This window comes from Felis catus, chromosome D3 (genome assembly GCF_018350175.1).
Source record: "Felis catus isolate Fca126 chromosome D3, F.catus_Fca126_mat1.0, whole genome shotgun sequence".
In the NCBI taxonomy this organism is placed as follows: Eukaryota; Metazoa; Chordata; class Mammalia; order Carnivora; family Felidae; genus Felis; species Felis catus.
This window is the reverse complement of record NC_058379.1, coordinates 31,823,431-31,841,941: the sequence shown is the minus strand read 5'-3', so window position 1 is coordinate 31,841,941 and position 18,511 is coordinate 31,823,431. Positions and strand designations below refer to the sequence as shown.

Below are 18,511 nucleotides of genomic sequence, written 5' to 3'. Positions count from 1 at the left end.
GTCATGGAAAAATAGATCTATCATTTGGAGTTTCTGTTTTCGTTTTAGTTATGAAATGTTACTTACATTCAGGTTGTTGGATCAAGGGAAGAAATTCCCAGGTAAAGATCAGTGGAAAATTGAGTGCATTTAATGAATTTACATTTCAGGTCTATCATGTGGAAGTTCTATAATAAAGACAAGTGGGAATTCCCGGCTCATTAACTGCTAAGAACATACCTAATCTTAATAAAGATTTTCAAGGACGTAGTATATAAAATAAATATCCTTATACTGTAAGTTCCAGGAAGGCAGGAAATTTTGTCTTTTTTTCTCATTGACATGTCACCCTATGATTAATAGTGCTTGACACAGTAGGTGCTCAATAATAATTACTGAAGGAACGAAATGTCATTTCTAGGTTGTTTGAAGTTGGATTTCTTAATAAGAGCGACTTATTTGACATATTAGTTTTGATGATTGAAGATGGCACTAAGGAAATAAAACTAGACTTTTACATTTTATCTCTAGTAATTTAAGTTTAAATGAAAAGAACAGAATTATTTTGTTGAATTCATTTAGTTAGGTTACCCATAGTAAAATAAAATAGTCTAGAATTTCTCAAAGTAGTTGAAATTAAGGAAATAATTCACATGTTTATTTTGTAGCCATCATTTGGTTATTTTATTAGATCACCAGAGAAGAGAGAACCTGTTGCTCTCTTAAGAAAATCTGATGTATCAAGAAGTAATTTGGAAAAAGAAACGGCTCATGTTAACCATGATGTATTTTCAGGTAATGGATTAAATGAAAGAGTTTTTAGTAACCTTTTTTTTTTTTTTAACCTATAAATTAGTGGTTGTGTGATCATATTCTTCATGAGTGACAATGTATACATCACCTTGGATATTGTCACTATTAGTCACAGATTTTATCCTTCTATCACCCCACATTGCCTTTTTTATTTATTTTATTTATTTTGTTTAATGTGTGTTTATTTTTGAGAGACAGAGGCTGGAGAAGAGTAGAGTGAGGGAGACAGAGGATCTGAAGCAGGCTCTGCATTGACAGCAGAGAGCCTGATGCGGGACTCGAACCTACGAACTGCGAGATCATGACCTGAGCTGAAGTCAGACTCTCGATTGACTAAGCCACCCAGGTGCCCCCCCGCCACATTGCCTTTTTAATCAAAAGTGGAAACAAGTCAGCCAAAACCCACCTAAACCCTTTTGTAAAAAACCCAAAGTAAATAAAATATAATCTGTTCAAATGGGCTAGTTAAATTGGCCTATTAAACTACTGAGTTAAAAAAAAATTGAACTACTTAGTTAATGAACTGTAGCTATTATATTCAAGTAGACTTTTGGTTAAAAAGCTGTTTGAGATTTGGGGGTGCTTGGATGGCTCGGTCAGTTAAGTGTCTAACTTCAGCTCAGGTCATGATCTCACGGTTCCTGGGTTCTGGCCACATGTTGGGCTCTGTGCCAACAGCTCAGAGCTTGGAGCCTGCTTTGGATTCTGTGTCTTCCTCTCTGCCCCTACCCCACTCACACTCTGTCTCTATCTCCCTCTCTCTCTCTCAAAAATAAATAAACATTAAAAAAATTTTTTTAAAAAGCTATTTGAGATTTGGACTATGATAGTCTCTAAGTATGATTAATATCCATGATATATATTTAAAATCAGACTTTGTTGCTTAACATACAATTATCGAACAGCTACTTTTTGCTAGTGTGGTGCCTGGTGCTAACATATCATATAAAATTGTACAAAATACGCTCCAGTCCTTAAAGAGCCTGTCTTCCAATAGAGGAGTTGGGATAAAGAGGCTGTATATATAATTAGTTGATTTTCTGTTATTGTAAGGAATACTCATTTTTAAATTCAGCTTATTATATATTTGTGAAATATTTAATTAATTGAAATATTAATTGAGTTTGTCAGTATTTGCAAAGGAGAGATTGAAATCCACAATCTTCAAAGTTTAAACTTGGCAGAAGCAAATTAACAATGCCCTGGTCCTTTGTCTTAGCGACTATACATTTAAACAGTTTTTGTGAAGATGACTGATGTTGAGGTACAAAGACTTCTTCCTTGGCGGTTAATCATGTTGAGTGGTCCTTATCCCACAGATTATTTTTGTGAGATAGTATATAGATGTAAGTTGAATTACTGTGTATTTTCTACAGGAGACCTAAAAGCACAGCTAAGTGAAGAATCAGTTACACTTCAGGCTGAAGAACTGGAGAGTATTTCACAAGTGGATGAAAGTGATGTGACATTAACGGCCAGTAACAGCAAAATAGAGGTATCTTAAGCCTTCCATGGAGGAAAACTAAAACCACATTGTCTTAGTTCTTGTATAAGATCAACATAAGGTCACATGAGAAAAATACATGCAGTATAACATGGTTGGGGTTTTTTGGATTCAGTTTTCTTATAAATGTCCTTTGATGTTTAATAGCATTTTAATCAATGTATAATAAATATACATGCTACATACCTACATACCTACTAAACATAATAAACATACATAAATTTGTTTATAAAGCAAACTGAGAGTCAATGAGTTATCACAATTTACACACCTTTGTACATTCCAGATCAAAAAAGAGAGCATTGCTAGTAGCCCAGAAACCATTTTTATGCCCCTTCTGAATGCTACTCCTCTTATCTTGACTCTAACACTGTATTAATTTTGCCTGTTTTTGAACTTTATGTACAAGAAATCATATAGCATGTATTCTTTTTCTTCGATTTTTTTTCACTTGTGTTTGCTAGATGCAACTATGTTGTTAAGTATTAATAGAAGCTTATTTTCATTACTATATAGTATTCAGTTGCTATGTTCATTAGATACGTCAGACATTTGGGGTCTATCTTATGTCAATATGATACTGTTAAAATACTGTGGCTTTATAAGTTTTGGATAAGTCCTCTTCTCTTACTTTTCTTTTAAAAGTATTTTGGTTGTTGGCCCTTTGCATTTTCATATATATTTTAAAATCAGATTGTCACCTTCAGTAGACCAACCAACCAGCAACACTATTGGACTTTTAATTATGGTTGTGTTTTATCTTAGAACAGTCCAGTTTACATCTTTATAATACTAAATCTTCTAATTCATGAAAATATATATATTGTTCCACTTAGGCTTTAATTTTTCTCTGTATTTTATGATTTGTATGTGTGTGTGTACGCAGAGATTTTTGCACATCTTTTGTTAAATTTCTTGCTAACTTATTGAAATAATATTTTTTTTGACACAAACAATATTTTAATATTATCTTTCTTAACTCCATTCTTCCTTTTTGTAGCTAAACAGAAATACATGTTATGTATATATATATAATTTTTTTTCTACGTATGCAGTTTTATCATCTAAGAATAACAACAGTTTTGTTCCTTTCTGGTTTTGATACCTTCATTTCTTTGACTAGCTAACCTGACTACACCTCAAAATTGTGTTGAAGAGAAGTGCTGATGTTGGGGTTTCCTGACAGGGTGGGAAAGCTCTTCAGTATTTTATTTGTAAATTGGAAATGTGCTGTAGGGTCTTTTTTTTTTTTTTTTATCATTGATTTTTAAAATTCCCTTCTAATATTTGTCTCCTAGTTTGTTTTTAACTTGTAAAGAGGTTGAATCTTGTCAAATGCTTTTTTGTATCTATCAAGGTAAACATAAGCTTTTTTTTTTTCTGGTAATGTGGTGAATTACATTAAATAGTTTTTTAATATTATACCGTTCTTCTACACTTGGAATAAACTTTACTTGGGTTATGATCCACTGTCTTTTTTATAGATCACTTGGATTTGGTTGCCTAATGGTCTATTTAGAATTTTGCATCTGTGAGAGAATGCCTTTTTGGTTTTGGTATCAAGGTTTTGATGGTCTCATTTTTTATCTTTTTCCAGAAGAGTGTAAGATTGATGCTATTAGATTTTGGTAGAATACATTGGTGAGATCCTCTGAGTCTGGAGTTTTCTTTAATACTTTTTAATTGCTGATTCAATTTCTTTAATAGTTATAAGACTATTCTGATGTTTAAAACTTGTGTCCGTTTCTGGGTGCATGGGTGGCTCGAGTTGGTTAAACGTCCTATTCTTTGTTTCAGCTCAGGTCATGATCTCACAGTTTGTGGGTTTGAGCCCTGTTTCGGGCTCCACTATGACAGCTGCTTGGGATTTTTCTCTCCCTCTCTCTGCTCCTCCCTGTTCTCATTCTCTCTCTCTTTCAAAATAAATAAACCTAAGAAAATTGTGTCCATTTTAATAAAGTGTAGTTTCCTAGGAATTTTAACCTTTCATCTAAACTTGAGAGGCACCTGGGTGGCTCAGTCAGTTAAGCATCCGACTATTGGTTTCAGCTCAGGTCACGATCTCACATTTCCTGAGTTCGAGCCCCACATTGGGCTCCATGCTGATAATGCCAAATCTGCTTGGGATTCTCTCTCTGTCTCTCTCTCTGCCCCTCCCCTGCTGTCTCTCTCTGTGTCTCTCTCAAAATGAATAAATTAAAAAAATTTTTAAAAATTAAATAAATAGGGGCGCCTGGGTGGTACAGTCGGTTAAGCGTCCGACTTCAGCCAGGTCACGATCTCGCGGTCTGTGAGTTCGAGCCCCGCGTCGGGCTCTGGGCTGATGGCTCGGAGCCTGGAGCCTGTTTCCGATTCTGTGTCTCCCTCTCTCTCTGCCCCTCCCCCGTTCATGCTCTGTCTCTCTCTGTCCCAAAAATAAAATAAAAAACGTTGAAAAAAATTTTTTTAAATTAAATAAATAAACTTGAAAACCTATCACTCCATAATATCCTCTTGTGATTGTTTAATACGTTAGGTTCTTAAGTGATGTCTTCTTTGTTATATATTGGTTCTTTGCCTCTCTCTTTTTTCTGTTAGTAATTCTTACCAGATATTTCTTGATTTTATTAATTCATTAATTTTATTCTCTTTCTGTTCATAGTTTTTGGTTTTTGTTTCCTTCCTCATATTCTCTGTGGATTTAATTTGTTGTTTTTTTAACTTCTGGAAATGCATACTTAGCCTAATATTTCTGCTTTTCCTACATAAACATCTGATGATCTAAATTTCCCTGAAAGCTGGGATTTTGTTGCATCCCATTCTATTTTTTTATCACGTTTTGATATGTCATACTGTCTTTATTAGTCCATTTAATGTATTTTCTAATTTCTCTGGTCCATTGGTTTTTTCAAGTGTATCGCTTAGTTTCCAAACATTTGAGGATTTTCCTAATTTTAAAATATTGATTATAGGCCTGGTTGTACAGTAGTCAGAGAAACTTGGGTTTTAGTCCTTTGAAATTTATTGAGACATGTTCAATTTTTGAAAATACTTTCTATGCACATGACAGGAATGCCTGTGGTGTGATCTTTGGTTGCTCTCTTCTGTATATTTTATTTAGGTGAAATTTACAAAATCATGGTGATCAAATGTATCCTTAAAATTATTGTGCTTGTTCTTTCAGTTACTTAGATATTATAAAATCTCACCCTATTATTATGGATTTGTCTGTTATTCATTTTGAATCTGGCAGTATTTGCTTGAAAAATTTCGAGGCTATGTTTTTAGGTACGTACAAATTAGAATTGTTTCTGGTGAATCGAACCTTCTGTCACTGTGCATGACTGCCTTTGTCTGTAGTTATGCATTATGCTTTAAGCCTAATCTGATATTAATATAGGTAATACCAGCTTTCTTTCTTCAGTGTTTAATTATTTAGTGTTTGCATGTTATATCTTTTTTATTTTGCTTTTTAACCTTCTATATCTTCATATTTTAGATGTGTCTCTTAAAAGTACATAGAATTGGATTTTATTTTTTAACCAGTTTCACAGTCATTCTTTCTTTCTTACATTTAATGGAATTACCAATATATAGGCATTTAATTCTGGTCTTTTTATTCACTTTCATTCTTTTTTTTGGTATATTCTTGTGGACTTTTTAGAAGTATTTTTTTATATTACTCCAGTTTCCTCCCTTTGTTAATTTGGTGATTGTATATTATTTTCCTGTTATTTTAGTAATTACCTAAGAAATTATAACCTGTTTTCTTTGATTACTAATGTTTAATAAAAATTGAAATTTGTTCTTTTTCTTACCTCTTAGTTAACAGGACCAAAAAACACTGTTTATTCCACTTCAGTCTTACAAGTTACTATTGTTTTATATTTTAATTCTCTATTTAAACCCTATAAGCCATTTGATGAAGGTTGTGGTGACTGCTATTATATACAAAACCAATATGCATCTGACTTTCCATCTGAGATTTTATTTTGCTTGAAGAATATCCTTATAATTTCTTTTAATAAGGGTCTACTGGTAATGGATTCTGTTTTTATCTCTAAAAAATATCTTTATTTCACCTTTATTCTTAAAGCATATTTTTGTTTAGTATAGACTTCTATGTTAAAAGTAACTTTTAGCAATTTGAATATATTATTTCATATTTCATTTAAAAAGTTTTCTATCAATCTTATTGCTAACTTTATTAAAGATAATATATCTTACCTCTGCCTTCTTTAAACATTTTTATCTTTGGTTTTTAATCTGTTTTGCTGGGATGTGCTTAGATACCTTTTGTTTTATCCTGTTTGGGGTTTGTAGGGCCTTCTTGAATCTTGGGTTGTTGATCATAAGTTTTAGAAAATTTGCAGCCAGTTTATCTTCAAATAAACTTTTTGTTCTATTTCTCTCCTTTTTCTTCTGAGAGTTCAGGTACAGGTATGTTAGACTTTCTCAGAGTATCCCTTTTTCCTGTTCTCTCTGTTCTATTGTGTATTTTCTGTTACTTTCTCTTTTATGGTTCATTCTGAATATTTTTTCAGACTTCTAAGTCTCATTCTTTTTTCACTTGAGTCCAAGTTGTTGTTAAATCTATCCACTGGGTTCTTAATTTGTTATTGTATTTTTCAACTATATAATCTAATGTATATTTAGTTCTTTATAATTTCTAGTCCTCTGTGTTCTCAATATTGTCTTTTATTTCCTTAAGTATAATTTTAGATCTTATGTTTTAGATTTATATGTGTTTTAGATTCTGATAACTCCATTGTCTGTATATCCCCCATGGGTCTGTGTCTCTGGGATTTGGGTCACTTTATCTTGGAACATCATGTGTCATTCATTGATGGAGGTGTGTATTGTTACAGGAAAAGTTATTGAAATGATTTGAGGCCATGGGAGTTATAATCTTCTAGACAGGGTTTATGTTTGCTTCTGACATGAATGAGGAATGCTAGCAATCTCAGATCATTTTAGTCTAGTTACTGAGATTGAACTGATTGGAGCCTGGCCCTCAGTCCTTATGAGAACCAGTCTAATTTTGGTTTCCCTTTTCTCTAGGGTGTAGTCATTTGTGGTCTCATACTAAAGCATGGATGTTTTGCAGGGCTACACCTTCCCCCTCGTTATTGGTCGACAGTGAACTCTTTTTATACCCTCACCACCATAAGAACAGCTTTGCTGAACTGCTTCTTAAAGTCGTGTCCACAGCCTTTTCTTGAAACAGTAGATCCCCATAGGGAAGAGCATCCTCATTACTGGCTTCACCTCTCTGGGATTGTTGCTTCTTTTGGATTCTGACCCCATCGTTTTTGTTTCTTTTTTAGCTCTCCAGTGCCTTCTGAGAGAAGCTTCTGGATATGCTCTCCAGTTCTAATTGTTCTCAGCCAGAGTTGGTTTCCATCATTTAGTCTGCTATTACTGGAGATAGAAGTCTTAACTTGCATTTTTGTATTAAATACATCTGTGTTTTTTGCTGTTAGTTCCATTTCCATTGTTTGCCCATGGTTCTTATTTGTGTCTTCTTAATAAGTAATTCCAACGGTTGAATGAAATTGCCAAGAATTATGCTTGGAATCACAATGGCTCAGTGATTTCGCAATCTCAGTATCTTAATTTTTTGTTTTAAATTGCTGTCTGGTTCAGTTTTAACATCTTTTTAGCATCTCTTTAACTCCTAAAGTTTTTTTTTTTTTTTTTTTTGGACAATTGATAATCTAATTTTGTGGGTAAACCAGGACTCTGTAAGTAAAGTTGATAGTAGCTGTCTTTTTAAGTTACAGTATTAATTGGTATTACCATTAATTTCTTGTTGCTATTAAATCTTATGTAATGTCTAAAGATTAAATTAATATGTACATGTTCATGGAAAGGAGGTAAATTTATCTGATGTGAATTTTCTCATTTCTAGGACACTTCCTTCATGAGTAGCAAACCCCAAAGATACAAAAGCAAGCCACCTACTGGTGGTGATTCTGTACTTAGGATAAGCACCATTGCTTCAGCCATTGCAGATGCATCAGTGAGTACTGATCCTTCCCAACTTGCTGCCATGATCAAGGCACTTTCAAATAAAACCAGAGAGAAGACTTTACAGGAAGACGATAAACAAAAGGACTATTCCATTGTGTCTCAGTTTGTGCCTAATGATACAGAAAAAAGTAATGGATCCAGCATGTTTGATATGGAGAAATACCTTAAAAAAACAGAAGTTAGTAGGTGTGAAGGTGGGCTGGAAAACTTTTCAAGAGCTGGTGTGTCTGATATTTGGGATTTATCTTTACCAAAAGAACAGACTACACAAGATATCCATACAGTGGACTTAGATGCTGCTAATATAAGGGAACCAGAAAAAAATACAGCATGTACTTTTTATGGTGGAAATGGAGAGCACAAGAATCAAGAATCATTTAGAGCAAGCTCTCCAAATTCAATTCTTACAAATAGAAAAGAGAGTGAAAGTGCAATAGTTGATGTGAAGACATACCCTATTGATAACAAATTACCAGATACTGGCAATCACAAAACAGCCACCTCAGTATGCACTCCAATACCTAATAATTATTCATTAGTAAAGAACCCCGGAGTAGCATCCGTTTGGATGTCAGAAGAGTGTGAAGAAATACAAAATAATAGAGAAAATCAGAGCCAAAATGAGTATCTTAGTGAAGGAAGCAACAGTGAAAAACATGTGACTTTTGGAAAACATTCCATAATTGCGCCTAAAAATGTTGGTAAGTGTCGAAGTAATTGGTCACATTTGCAAAATTGCACACAAGTGGTGTATTTTGTTGTTGTTCTCATTGGAAAATAACACCTTTCTGGTAGATTTGAAAAATCACTCTCCTGAGCATGGTGAACACAGCTCAGAGGACGACCAGGAAAGCTTCAGACCTTCCTCCTCTCCACTGAGTCATTCTTCTCCTAGTGAAATATCTGGAACAAGTTTATCAGGGTAGGTGCTTACCTTTTGTTTTCCTTTTTCTTTAATAAAAATATATATTCAGTATAAGAAAATTAGAAAAAGTGTGAAGAAGAAAAATAATCATTTATAGGTTCATTTCTCAGAGGTAAGTATTGTAAATACTTTGTGAATTTGTTTCAAGCCATTTTTCTGTGTAAATTCTTATTCACTTATTATGATGATTCTTTGTATATTTAAGAGGAAATTAGTAATGTTACAGTCTGCACAATGAATCCGGAATGGATTATTTGATGGCTTTGGTGGATAGTGGTAGATACTACAACATTTTACTGTGTTTTGCCAGTTAATTGTATTGTTTGTTTGCCATTTTAATGATACAGAGATGAACAACTTTGCCCTTAATTTTTTTTTCTGTGTTTTGACTGATTTCTTAAGGATAGATCTCTAGAAGAGAAATTACCAGGTCAGGAAATTATTAGTGAATTATTTTCTGAATAGGTCTTAAAGACTTGCATTCTCACCATCAGTCATGGTAAGAGTATCCATTTCACTGTTTTCTTATCAGCATTAAAAAAAAATTTTTTAGTGTTTATTCATTTTTTGATAGACAGAGCGTGAGTGGGAGAGGGGCAGAGAGAGAGGGAGACACAGAATCCAAAGCAAGCTCCAGGCTCTGAACTGTCAGCACAGAACCTGAGTGGGGCTCGAACTCACAGACCGTGAGATCATGACCTCAGCTGAAGTCGGACGCGCAACCAACTGAGCCACCCAGGTGCCCCTTCTTATCAGCATTTTAAATAGCTTAAAGTTTTGGATTTTTTTTTTTTTATCTTGTAGTGTTAATTTGATTTTTTAATACTAATGAGATTGGCAAATAATTTTTCAAGGGTTAGAAGAAGAATCATAGTATTTCATAGGTTTTAACTCAAGCCAATTTAACCATGTTCTTAAAAACCAAGTTTTAAGAACATTTTAAAATGTAATTTTTTTAGGGGTGCCTGGGTGGCTCAGTTGGGTAAGCATCCAACTTTGGCTCGGGTCACAATCTCACAATTCATGGGTTCAAGCCCTGCATCTTGGCTCTGTACTGACAGGTCAGAGCCTGGAACCTGCTTCGGATTTTGTGTCTCCCTCTCTCTTTGCCCTCCCCCCTCCTGCCCGCACTTGTGCTCTGTCTGTCTGTCTGTCTGTCTCTCTCTCAAAACAAATAAACATTAAAAAAAATTTTTTTAATAAATAAAATGCAATTTTTTTAAGTGCCATAATTTGCATTATATACATATATAAGTATATGTGTATGTATAATTTTTGAAGAATGTAAATTTACTGCTTTGTGAAATGTATGTATATGTAGTTATGTGTAGATGCACTCGTGCGCCTCTGTATATTTCCCTTCATTACCGTGTTCCTTGTCTGCCTAGTTCCCCAATGCCTTTACCAGGGAGCTGCTGTTATTAGTTTCTTAGGTATCTAGAGTTTCTTTATGCATTCATAACCAAATATGAATATATATTCTTGTTGGCTTCACTTTTTATACTCAATATAGGGTCCTTTACACACTCCTCAATGTTTTGCTATACAAGGTTACTTTTGTTATACAAGCCTCATCTGTATTATAGTCATTTTGTTCATGTGAAATAGATACATGTGAAATAGATATATGTAGGATACATGCCCATAAATGAGATTATTGAATCAAAGAGTATTTGCATTCGTGTTCATATTTAAATTAGTACAACCACTCCATAGAGATTGTATTGATATAATTTTCCCACCAACAGCTTGAGAGCCTGTTTTCCCACAGCCTCATCAGCAGAATGTTTATAAAACTTTTTGATGGTTGATATTTTGATAGGTGAAAAAAACAGTGTTTCAACATGACTTTAATTCATATGTTTTAGGAGTGATGGTGAGCATCTTTTCCTCTATATGTGTGTTTCCATGAATAGATACTTTGTAGATACAAAGTATCTGATAGATACTGTAGATACAAAGTATCTATTCATGTTTGTTGCTCATTTTTCTGATGATTTTTAGTCTTTTTTTGTCTCCAATTGTAGGGGCCTTTGATGGTCCCTACAATTAGGGGCCCTATATTAGGGAGATGAATAGCCCTTTGTGATATTAGTTATAGTTCCTAGTCTTAAGAAGTTTTTTATTTCAGGGTGCTTGGGTGGCTCAGATGGTTAAGCCTCTGACTCTTGGTTTCGGTTCAGGTCATGATCTCACAGTTCATGGGTTCGAGCCCCACATCAGGCTCTGTGCTGACAGCAAGGAGCTTGCTTGGGATTCTCTCTCTCCCTCTCTTTCTGCCCCTCCCACACTCATGCTAAAAAAAAAAAAAATACTTTTTTTAAAAAAGAAGGCTTTTGGGGCGCCTGGGTGGCTCAGTCGGTTAAGCGTCCGACTTCGGCTCAGGTCATGATCTCGTGGTTCGTGAGTTCAAGCCCCACGTCGGGCTCTGTGCTGACAGCTCAGAGCCTGGAGCCTGTTTCCAATTCTGTGTCTCCCTCTCTCTCTCTGACCCTCCCCTGTTCATGCTCTGTCTCTGTCTCAAAAATAAATAAACGTTTAAAAAAATATATTAAAAAAAATAATAAAAAAATAAAAAAGGTTTTTTGTTTTTTTTTTTTTTACTTTGCTTGTATTTTCTGCCATATAGTAAGTTTACTATTAAATTTATACATTTTGCTTTTTATGGCTTTATGAAAGATCTTTTATATGTTTCTCTATTGAAGGATGTTAATAAACAGCAATTGAAAGATGTTAATAAACAGAAAAACTTGCCTAAACAGTAAAATTATAAAAATTTTCAATATTTAAAAAACATTTTTTGAGTGTTTATTTACTTAGAGAGAGAGAGAGAGAGAGCGAGAGAGCAAGTAGGGCAGGAACAGAGAGAGGGAGACACAGAATCTGAAGCAGTCTCTGAGCTGTCAGCACAGAGACTGACATGGAGCTCGAACTCACGAGCCCTGAGATCATGACCTGAACCAAAGTTGGACACTCAGCTGACTGAGCCTCCCAGGCACCCCAAAAATTTTCAATATTTTGGAACAGGTTGAAATTGTATCTAATTTCAAAGTTAACTATTAAGTGTTTCTCTAACTGCCATTGAAGTTTTGCATACTCATCTGTAACAGTATGGGTAAGCTAGAGCTTAATATCAGTGGAGGGCTTAATAATTTCCAGTTTCAGTTATTCATATATAAGTTCATCTTGCAATACTTTTTCATATACGCAGCCACCTCTTATTTAATGGTTCATGTTTACAAAACATTAGAAGTCTCCAGCCCAACCACATTTGAAGGTCATCTGACCCTGACTTGTCATGATTGATGTCATCCACTGATTTTTCTCCTACATCTCCTCCCTGATATTTGTAAAGTTATCAAGTATTTATCTTTAAATTAAATACACTTCTGCTTCTGACACTTGTTTTAAAGGCTTTTAAATGATGTTCTTTGAGTTCCAGCTGTGTTAGTTTCCCATAGCTGCCATAACAGTGTCACCAACTGGGTGGTTTAACACAACAGAAAGGTATTGTCTCATACTCTGTAGGTGGGAAGTTCAGGGCCATGTTGTCTCTGAAGCTTTTGGGGGAGGGGGGTGCTTGGCTGGCTCAGCTGGTATAGCGTACAACTCTTCTTATTTTTAGTTTTATTTAAAAAAAATTTTTTTTAATGTTTATTTATTGTTGACACAATGCGAGAGACGGGGAGGGGGGTGCTTGGCTGGCTCAGCTGGTGTAGTGTGCAACTCTTTATTTTGTTTTATTAAAAAAATTTTTTTTAATGTTTATTTTTGAGACCATGTGAGAGAGTGCAAGCAGCAGAGGGGCAGACAGAGGGAGAAACAGAATCTGAAGTGGGTTCCAGGCTCTGAGCTGTCAGCCCAGAGCCTGACGTGGGGCTTGAACTCACAAACCGTGAGATCATGACCTGAGCCAAAGTTGGACGCTTAACCAGCTGAGCCACTCAGGCACTCCATACAGTGTGCAACTCTTGATCTCGGGCTTGTGAATTCCAGCCCCACATTGGGTGTAGAGATTACTTAAAAATAAAAAAGTCCTTAAACTGAGGCTTTTAGGGGAGGATCCTTCCTTACCTCCTCCAGCTTAGGGTAGTCCTGGGTGTCCACTGGCTTGTAGATGAATTACTCTAATCTCTGCCTCTGTATTCACATGGCTGTCTTATGTCTTTTTGTCCAGAGTTCTCTCTTACAAGGACACCATTCACATTGGATTGAGGGCCCAGCCTACTCCACTATAACCTTATTTTAATTAATTACATCTGTAGTGCCCCCATTTCCAACCAAGGTCACATTCTGAAGTACTGGGTGTTAAGACTTTAACATACATTTTTTGGGGAAACAGCTCAACCCATAATAGTGTTTGTGACCAATGAGACAATTAGAGAATTTATTCTCATGTTCTTTCCCTTTCTACTTTTTTCTTTTAGGTACGTAGTTTCTCTGTTGGCATTTCATTTACATTTTGATTCATCACTGTATCCTACACTTGTTTAGTTTTTATTCTGTATTTAAATATATTCATTTTTAGCCATTAGGTGTTTCCTCTCTTGACTGAAGTATGTTCTGTGGTAATTTGCTCAGAGGATGGAGGGAACAATACTCCCTAGGCTCTTTTATGTTCCATAGTTAAACCTGTGTCTTTTGTAATGGAAGTATGGTGTGGCTCTGTTTAAAATCTTTGGCTTATGCTTTCCTCCGTTAAGATTTTTGTAGGGATTGCTTTACTGTCGCTGTAGAATGTAGGAGGGAAATCTGAGTCATCCCAATTCTTTCTGTCTCAGAATTGACTTGATCTTTTTGTAAGCTTATGCCAAAGATGCCTTATCTTTCAAGTCTAGTTTAATTTTAGTAGGCTCTATCTCTATGTTGACTCTTCGTGGTTACTTTGTGCCATCACACAGTATACCATTCAGTATGTGGATTCAAGCATTTAAGGAAGGGAAAATTTTTTTGAATTACTTGTTAAAGTACGATCCTGCTCCATCACGTTACTGCCCCCAGGGCTCTAGAGATTCCTGTGTGGGATCTATTTTGCTTGACATCTGCATTTATTTTCTCTTTAGTCGTTTGTTTAAGAACTTACTATTTTGGAAAAATTATAGATCCACAGGAGGTTACAAAGATACTGTAGAAGGATTCCCATGTCCCCTTCACCAAGTTTCCCCTAGTGGTTACATTTCTTATAATTATAGTATGGTGTCACCATCAGTGAATGTATGGGTAGAATTCAGTGTCATTTTATCACAGGTATGAATTCATGTAACAACCACCACCACAATGAAAGATACAGAACTTCACCACCACCACCATGATCTGACTGTTTCTTAATTTCTGTTTCATCTTGTTTGCATTTCACATGTTTGATCTCTGCATTCCTTACAATGTTTTCTGCAGTGTCTCTTCCCTCTGTGTACTTTTCCAATTTCATCTTGTTTTCTGTGGTTTTGATATTTTTAAATTGTATGTGAAGGCATTTAATGAAAGCTATCAGTATAAAGACTTACATTTTTTCCTTCATAGTACCCTTGGTCAGACACAAAATGCTGGCTGGACCCACCCAATTTTTCTTGTGCTCCTGAAAAAATATACTTCTCTATTATGTGTAGGAAATATACTTAGGGAGATACTAAAGTTTTTCATGAAGTTGGTATATGTTCAGATATTTTGAATGTGGGTATCATGTTTACCTTTCTAAAGTGATCATGGAATTGGTAAGCTTACGCCACATGGGTAAGCTAGCCAGTTACCTGCACCCTCACCTGTTAGCCTGGGACAAAACAACAGGCCTTAATGAGAAAAGGCCAATTTAGAAGTGGGTAAATGTGCTCTGAATTAACATTGCTGGGGAAAATGCAAGGAGAGTGATGGTGTGTTGCCGAGTTGCTCAGCATATGTATTTTCCTGCCATCGCCACCAAAGTAAATACTGGTTGAGATCTCTCGATCAGTCTGTGACATGAAATTAATCCATGAATCATTTTGGGTGCGGTTTAGCCTACTAGCAAGCTTATTGTCCAAGTTTTGGCCCACTCCTAACCCAATTTTAGGATTTAACAGTATGCATTGTTGTATTATATTTTTACTGATGTGTAATTAACATGTAGTAAAATACACAGATCATAAAGATTTCGGTCAGTGGATTTCTGACACTTACGTACACTTATTTAAATACCCCCTGCCCGCTGGGGTGCCTGAGTGGCTTAGTCGGTTGAGCGTCCAACTCTTGATTTCTCCTCTGGCCATGATCCCAGCGTTGTGGGATCAAGCCCTGTGTCAGATTCCGCGCTGAGCATGGTGCCTGCGTGGGATTCTCTCTCTCTCCCTCTGCCCCTCTCTCTCACTTGTGTGCTTGCTCTAATAAAAATTAAAAAAAAAAAAAAATACCACCTTCTAAAAGATATAGCACATTTACATCCCCACCCCCCGCCCCCGCCCCATTAACAATCCTTTACCTTTTTCAAGTCAATTCTCCTCCTCCTTCCCTGGCCCCACCCTAGCATTCACTTTCTGTTCCATATCACCATAGTTTAGTTTTGTCTGTTCTTGCATTGTATTTCAGTGGAATCATACATTTTTCTGTGTCTAGCTTCCTCCGCTTAACATGTTTTTGAGATTGATCCTGTGGTTGCCTGTACCAGTAGCTCCTTGTGCTCATGGCTGCATAGCACTCCATCACATTACTATGACCGTGCCGTGTATCTGTTCCCCTGTTGCACAACATGTGTTTTTGTTCCAGCCTTGTTTCTAGCTCTGTTTTAGGTTCCTACTACAGCCTTCTTCTCTCTTTTTTCCCTCCTCAACTTCAAATGCCTATATCAGTCTCAGTTGATTTTCCTGGGTTATGCTAACCTCTGCATACATAATTCTTTCTTTTTTCAAGTTTTATTTTCTGTTACCTTTGATTGTTGATTGTGTTCCATCTATTCCCCCTTCCTTTTGAGAACCCTGGTTTCCCATTAGTGGACACTGTTTTCTCTGGTCATCTATGACTGTTTTCTTTTTCCTAATTTTCATTTTTTTGTACATTCACTCTGTATGATGGTGTAGCTGCTCAAGTGTTTACACTCTGCATTGTTGATTTTCTCTAGTATCAATTATGCTTTTTGTTCCTAGATAGACTAATTTTGTATACATTTACTTTTATTGAAGTCATCCTTTTTTATTATGATAAAATGAGTGTGATTTTTTTTTTGAGTGGGATATTTTTATTCTTTTTCTCTAGTTTCTGCCATCTTGTATTCCTTTAAGTGTTTTGTTTTGTTTTTTTTTAACTCATGGTTTACTATTGGTCAAAATTTTCATCTGTCCAGTGGCAATATTTTTTTGGTGAGTGTACTTTTTCTGATAAGTTTTGCTGTTCATTAGCATTCCTGTTAGCTGATCTTCCACCTACTTTCCAGCAGGTTCATAGGACTGATTTAGACCTTCTAATTCCAGAACCACCTTTGTGTCTCCATATGACTAGCTCCTTGGCAGTTTTGGGATTCCTTTGAAGTTTGACATCTCAACTGAAATTTCTCTCCTTATTTCCATGCATTCTTACAGTTCACTTGTCATTACTTGAAGTAATAACCCAAAGTACATTTGTTCCTTTCCTTTTTTTAATGAGTTTTTAAAAATTTATTTATTTTGAGAGAGAGCATACATGAACGAGTGCGCGAGCAGAGGAGAGACAGAGAGACAGAGAGAGAGAATCCAAGAAGGCTCCACACTGTCAGCACAGAGCCCCATGCAGGGCTCGAGCTCACAAACCATGATGTCATGATGTGAGCTGAAATAAAGAGTTGGACACTTAACTGACTGAGCCACCCAAGCATCCCTCTTTTTTTTTTTTTTTTAATGTAATGAACATCTTTCTGAGTCAAAGGATAGTACTCAACAGCATGATTTAAAATGGCTGCATAGTGTTTTATTGTGTGTGCCATAATTTCTATAGCCTAATTTCTCCTATATGATTAGGATTTCTTGCTTTATTAAAGGATGACATACCCTTTTGACAAAGTCTTTATAAATAGCATTGATTTTTTTCCTTAGGATTAATTCCTAGGTGTAGAATGTCTGAGTCAAAATGATATGCGTTGCTTTTTTTTTTGACATGCATTGCTTAATTGCTCAGCCAAAGGTTGTTTCACTTCATATTCCGCTCAGCGGTGTATGACTGATACCATTTCTTTGCACTTATATATGTGATTCTTTTTTTCATCTGTACTCTTTGAGGGCAGGAATTTTTGAACACTCTGCTCCTTGCTTTATATCAGGTATTCAATAAATGTTTATCAAATAAATGACTAGCATTGTTCTGTGACTGTATATGAAGTTTATTAATGAAAATGCCACAACCTTTTTCTTAACAATAGTTTACCAAGTACTTTATTCAATAGGGATATGATTTATAATTTTAGATAATTAAGGTAAAAAAAAAGAATCCATGATTGAGTTATTATATATGGCAGCTAGAGCAGAGACTATAGATTAACAAACTTGTAGGCAAGCAGAAATGGCTTTTTGTCAGTCTAGATAATGTTAAATAAGGGAATGGAAAACTCTAATCATGAGATGTTCTCCCTTTTAGGTGTGCTTCAGAGTCTTCTGGTTCAGCAGCTCATCAGAAGCTTCCCTGTGAGAGTGAGTTGTCTCAGTTGGTGTGTCCACAAGCTAGTGTGAGTAGGCTGACTTATGTGTCTGAACAAGAGAGCACCTGTCCCACTCTAGCCTCAGATCATTGCCTTGAGGACTGCAAGGTGGGCAGCATTTCTGTTATTTCTTCATTAAGGCTTATGCTTTAAAGTATTACTGATGTAGGAGTCAGACTGAAATTTAGGCCTATGTAATTTCTGTTGCTGTTTTACCTTTAGGGTGTGTGTGTATATGTGTGTGTGTGTGTGTGTGTGTGTGTGTGTGTGTGTGTGTGTGTTGATCAAACAGCTACTCATGTCGAGTAGGCACTAGATGTACACAAGTATTTTAGTATCTGCCCTCTAAAAGCTTCTAGTCTGGTGGGGGACACTTACCAGATATACTGTAATGAAGTACACTGTGATCCACCTAGGTATGCTGTCGGATTCAGAAGGAGGTAACTACAAATCTGACTGGACTTGGTGATGGTTCAACAAAGGTTTATGGGAGGGATAAACAATGTATTGAAACCATATTTTGCAGAATTACTTGGCAGGGAGGAAGCAGACGAATGAGGGAAGATATGGAGTTGTACAATAGAAGGCTGCAGTGAGTCATACGTGGGGATGGGGAGAGGCCAAACCATGAAGAGTCTTGGATGTA

At 35.7% G+C, this 18,511-nt stretch overlaps 1 protein-coding gene across 3 annotated transcripts in view; it reads left to right on the top strand.

Annotated features, from left to right (window-relative positions):
• CEP192 (centrosomal protein 192) overlaps window positions 1-18,511 on the top strand; it is a 135,813-nt gene that overhangs the window by 60,081 nt on the left and 57,221 nt on the right. For all 3 annotated transcript variants that reach the window (XM_019814959.3, XM_023241726.2, XM_045041110.1), the window contains exons 15-19: window positions 648-774; window positions 2,169-2,287; window positions 8,187-9,009; window positions 9,104-9,230; window positions 17,805-17,973. In XM_019814959.3, the coding sequence (XP_019670518.3) occupies window positions 648-774; window positions 2,169-2,287; window positions 8,187-9,009; window positions 9,104-9,230; window positions 17,805-17,973 (1,365 nt within the window). The remainder of the gene's footprint in view (window positions 1-647; window positions 775-2,168; window positions 2,288-8,186; window positions 9,010-9,103; window positions 9,231-17,804; window positions 17,974-18,511) is intronic.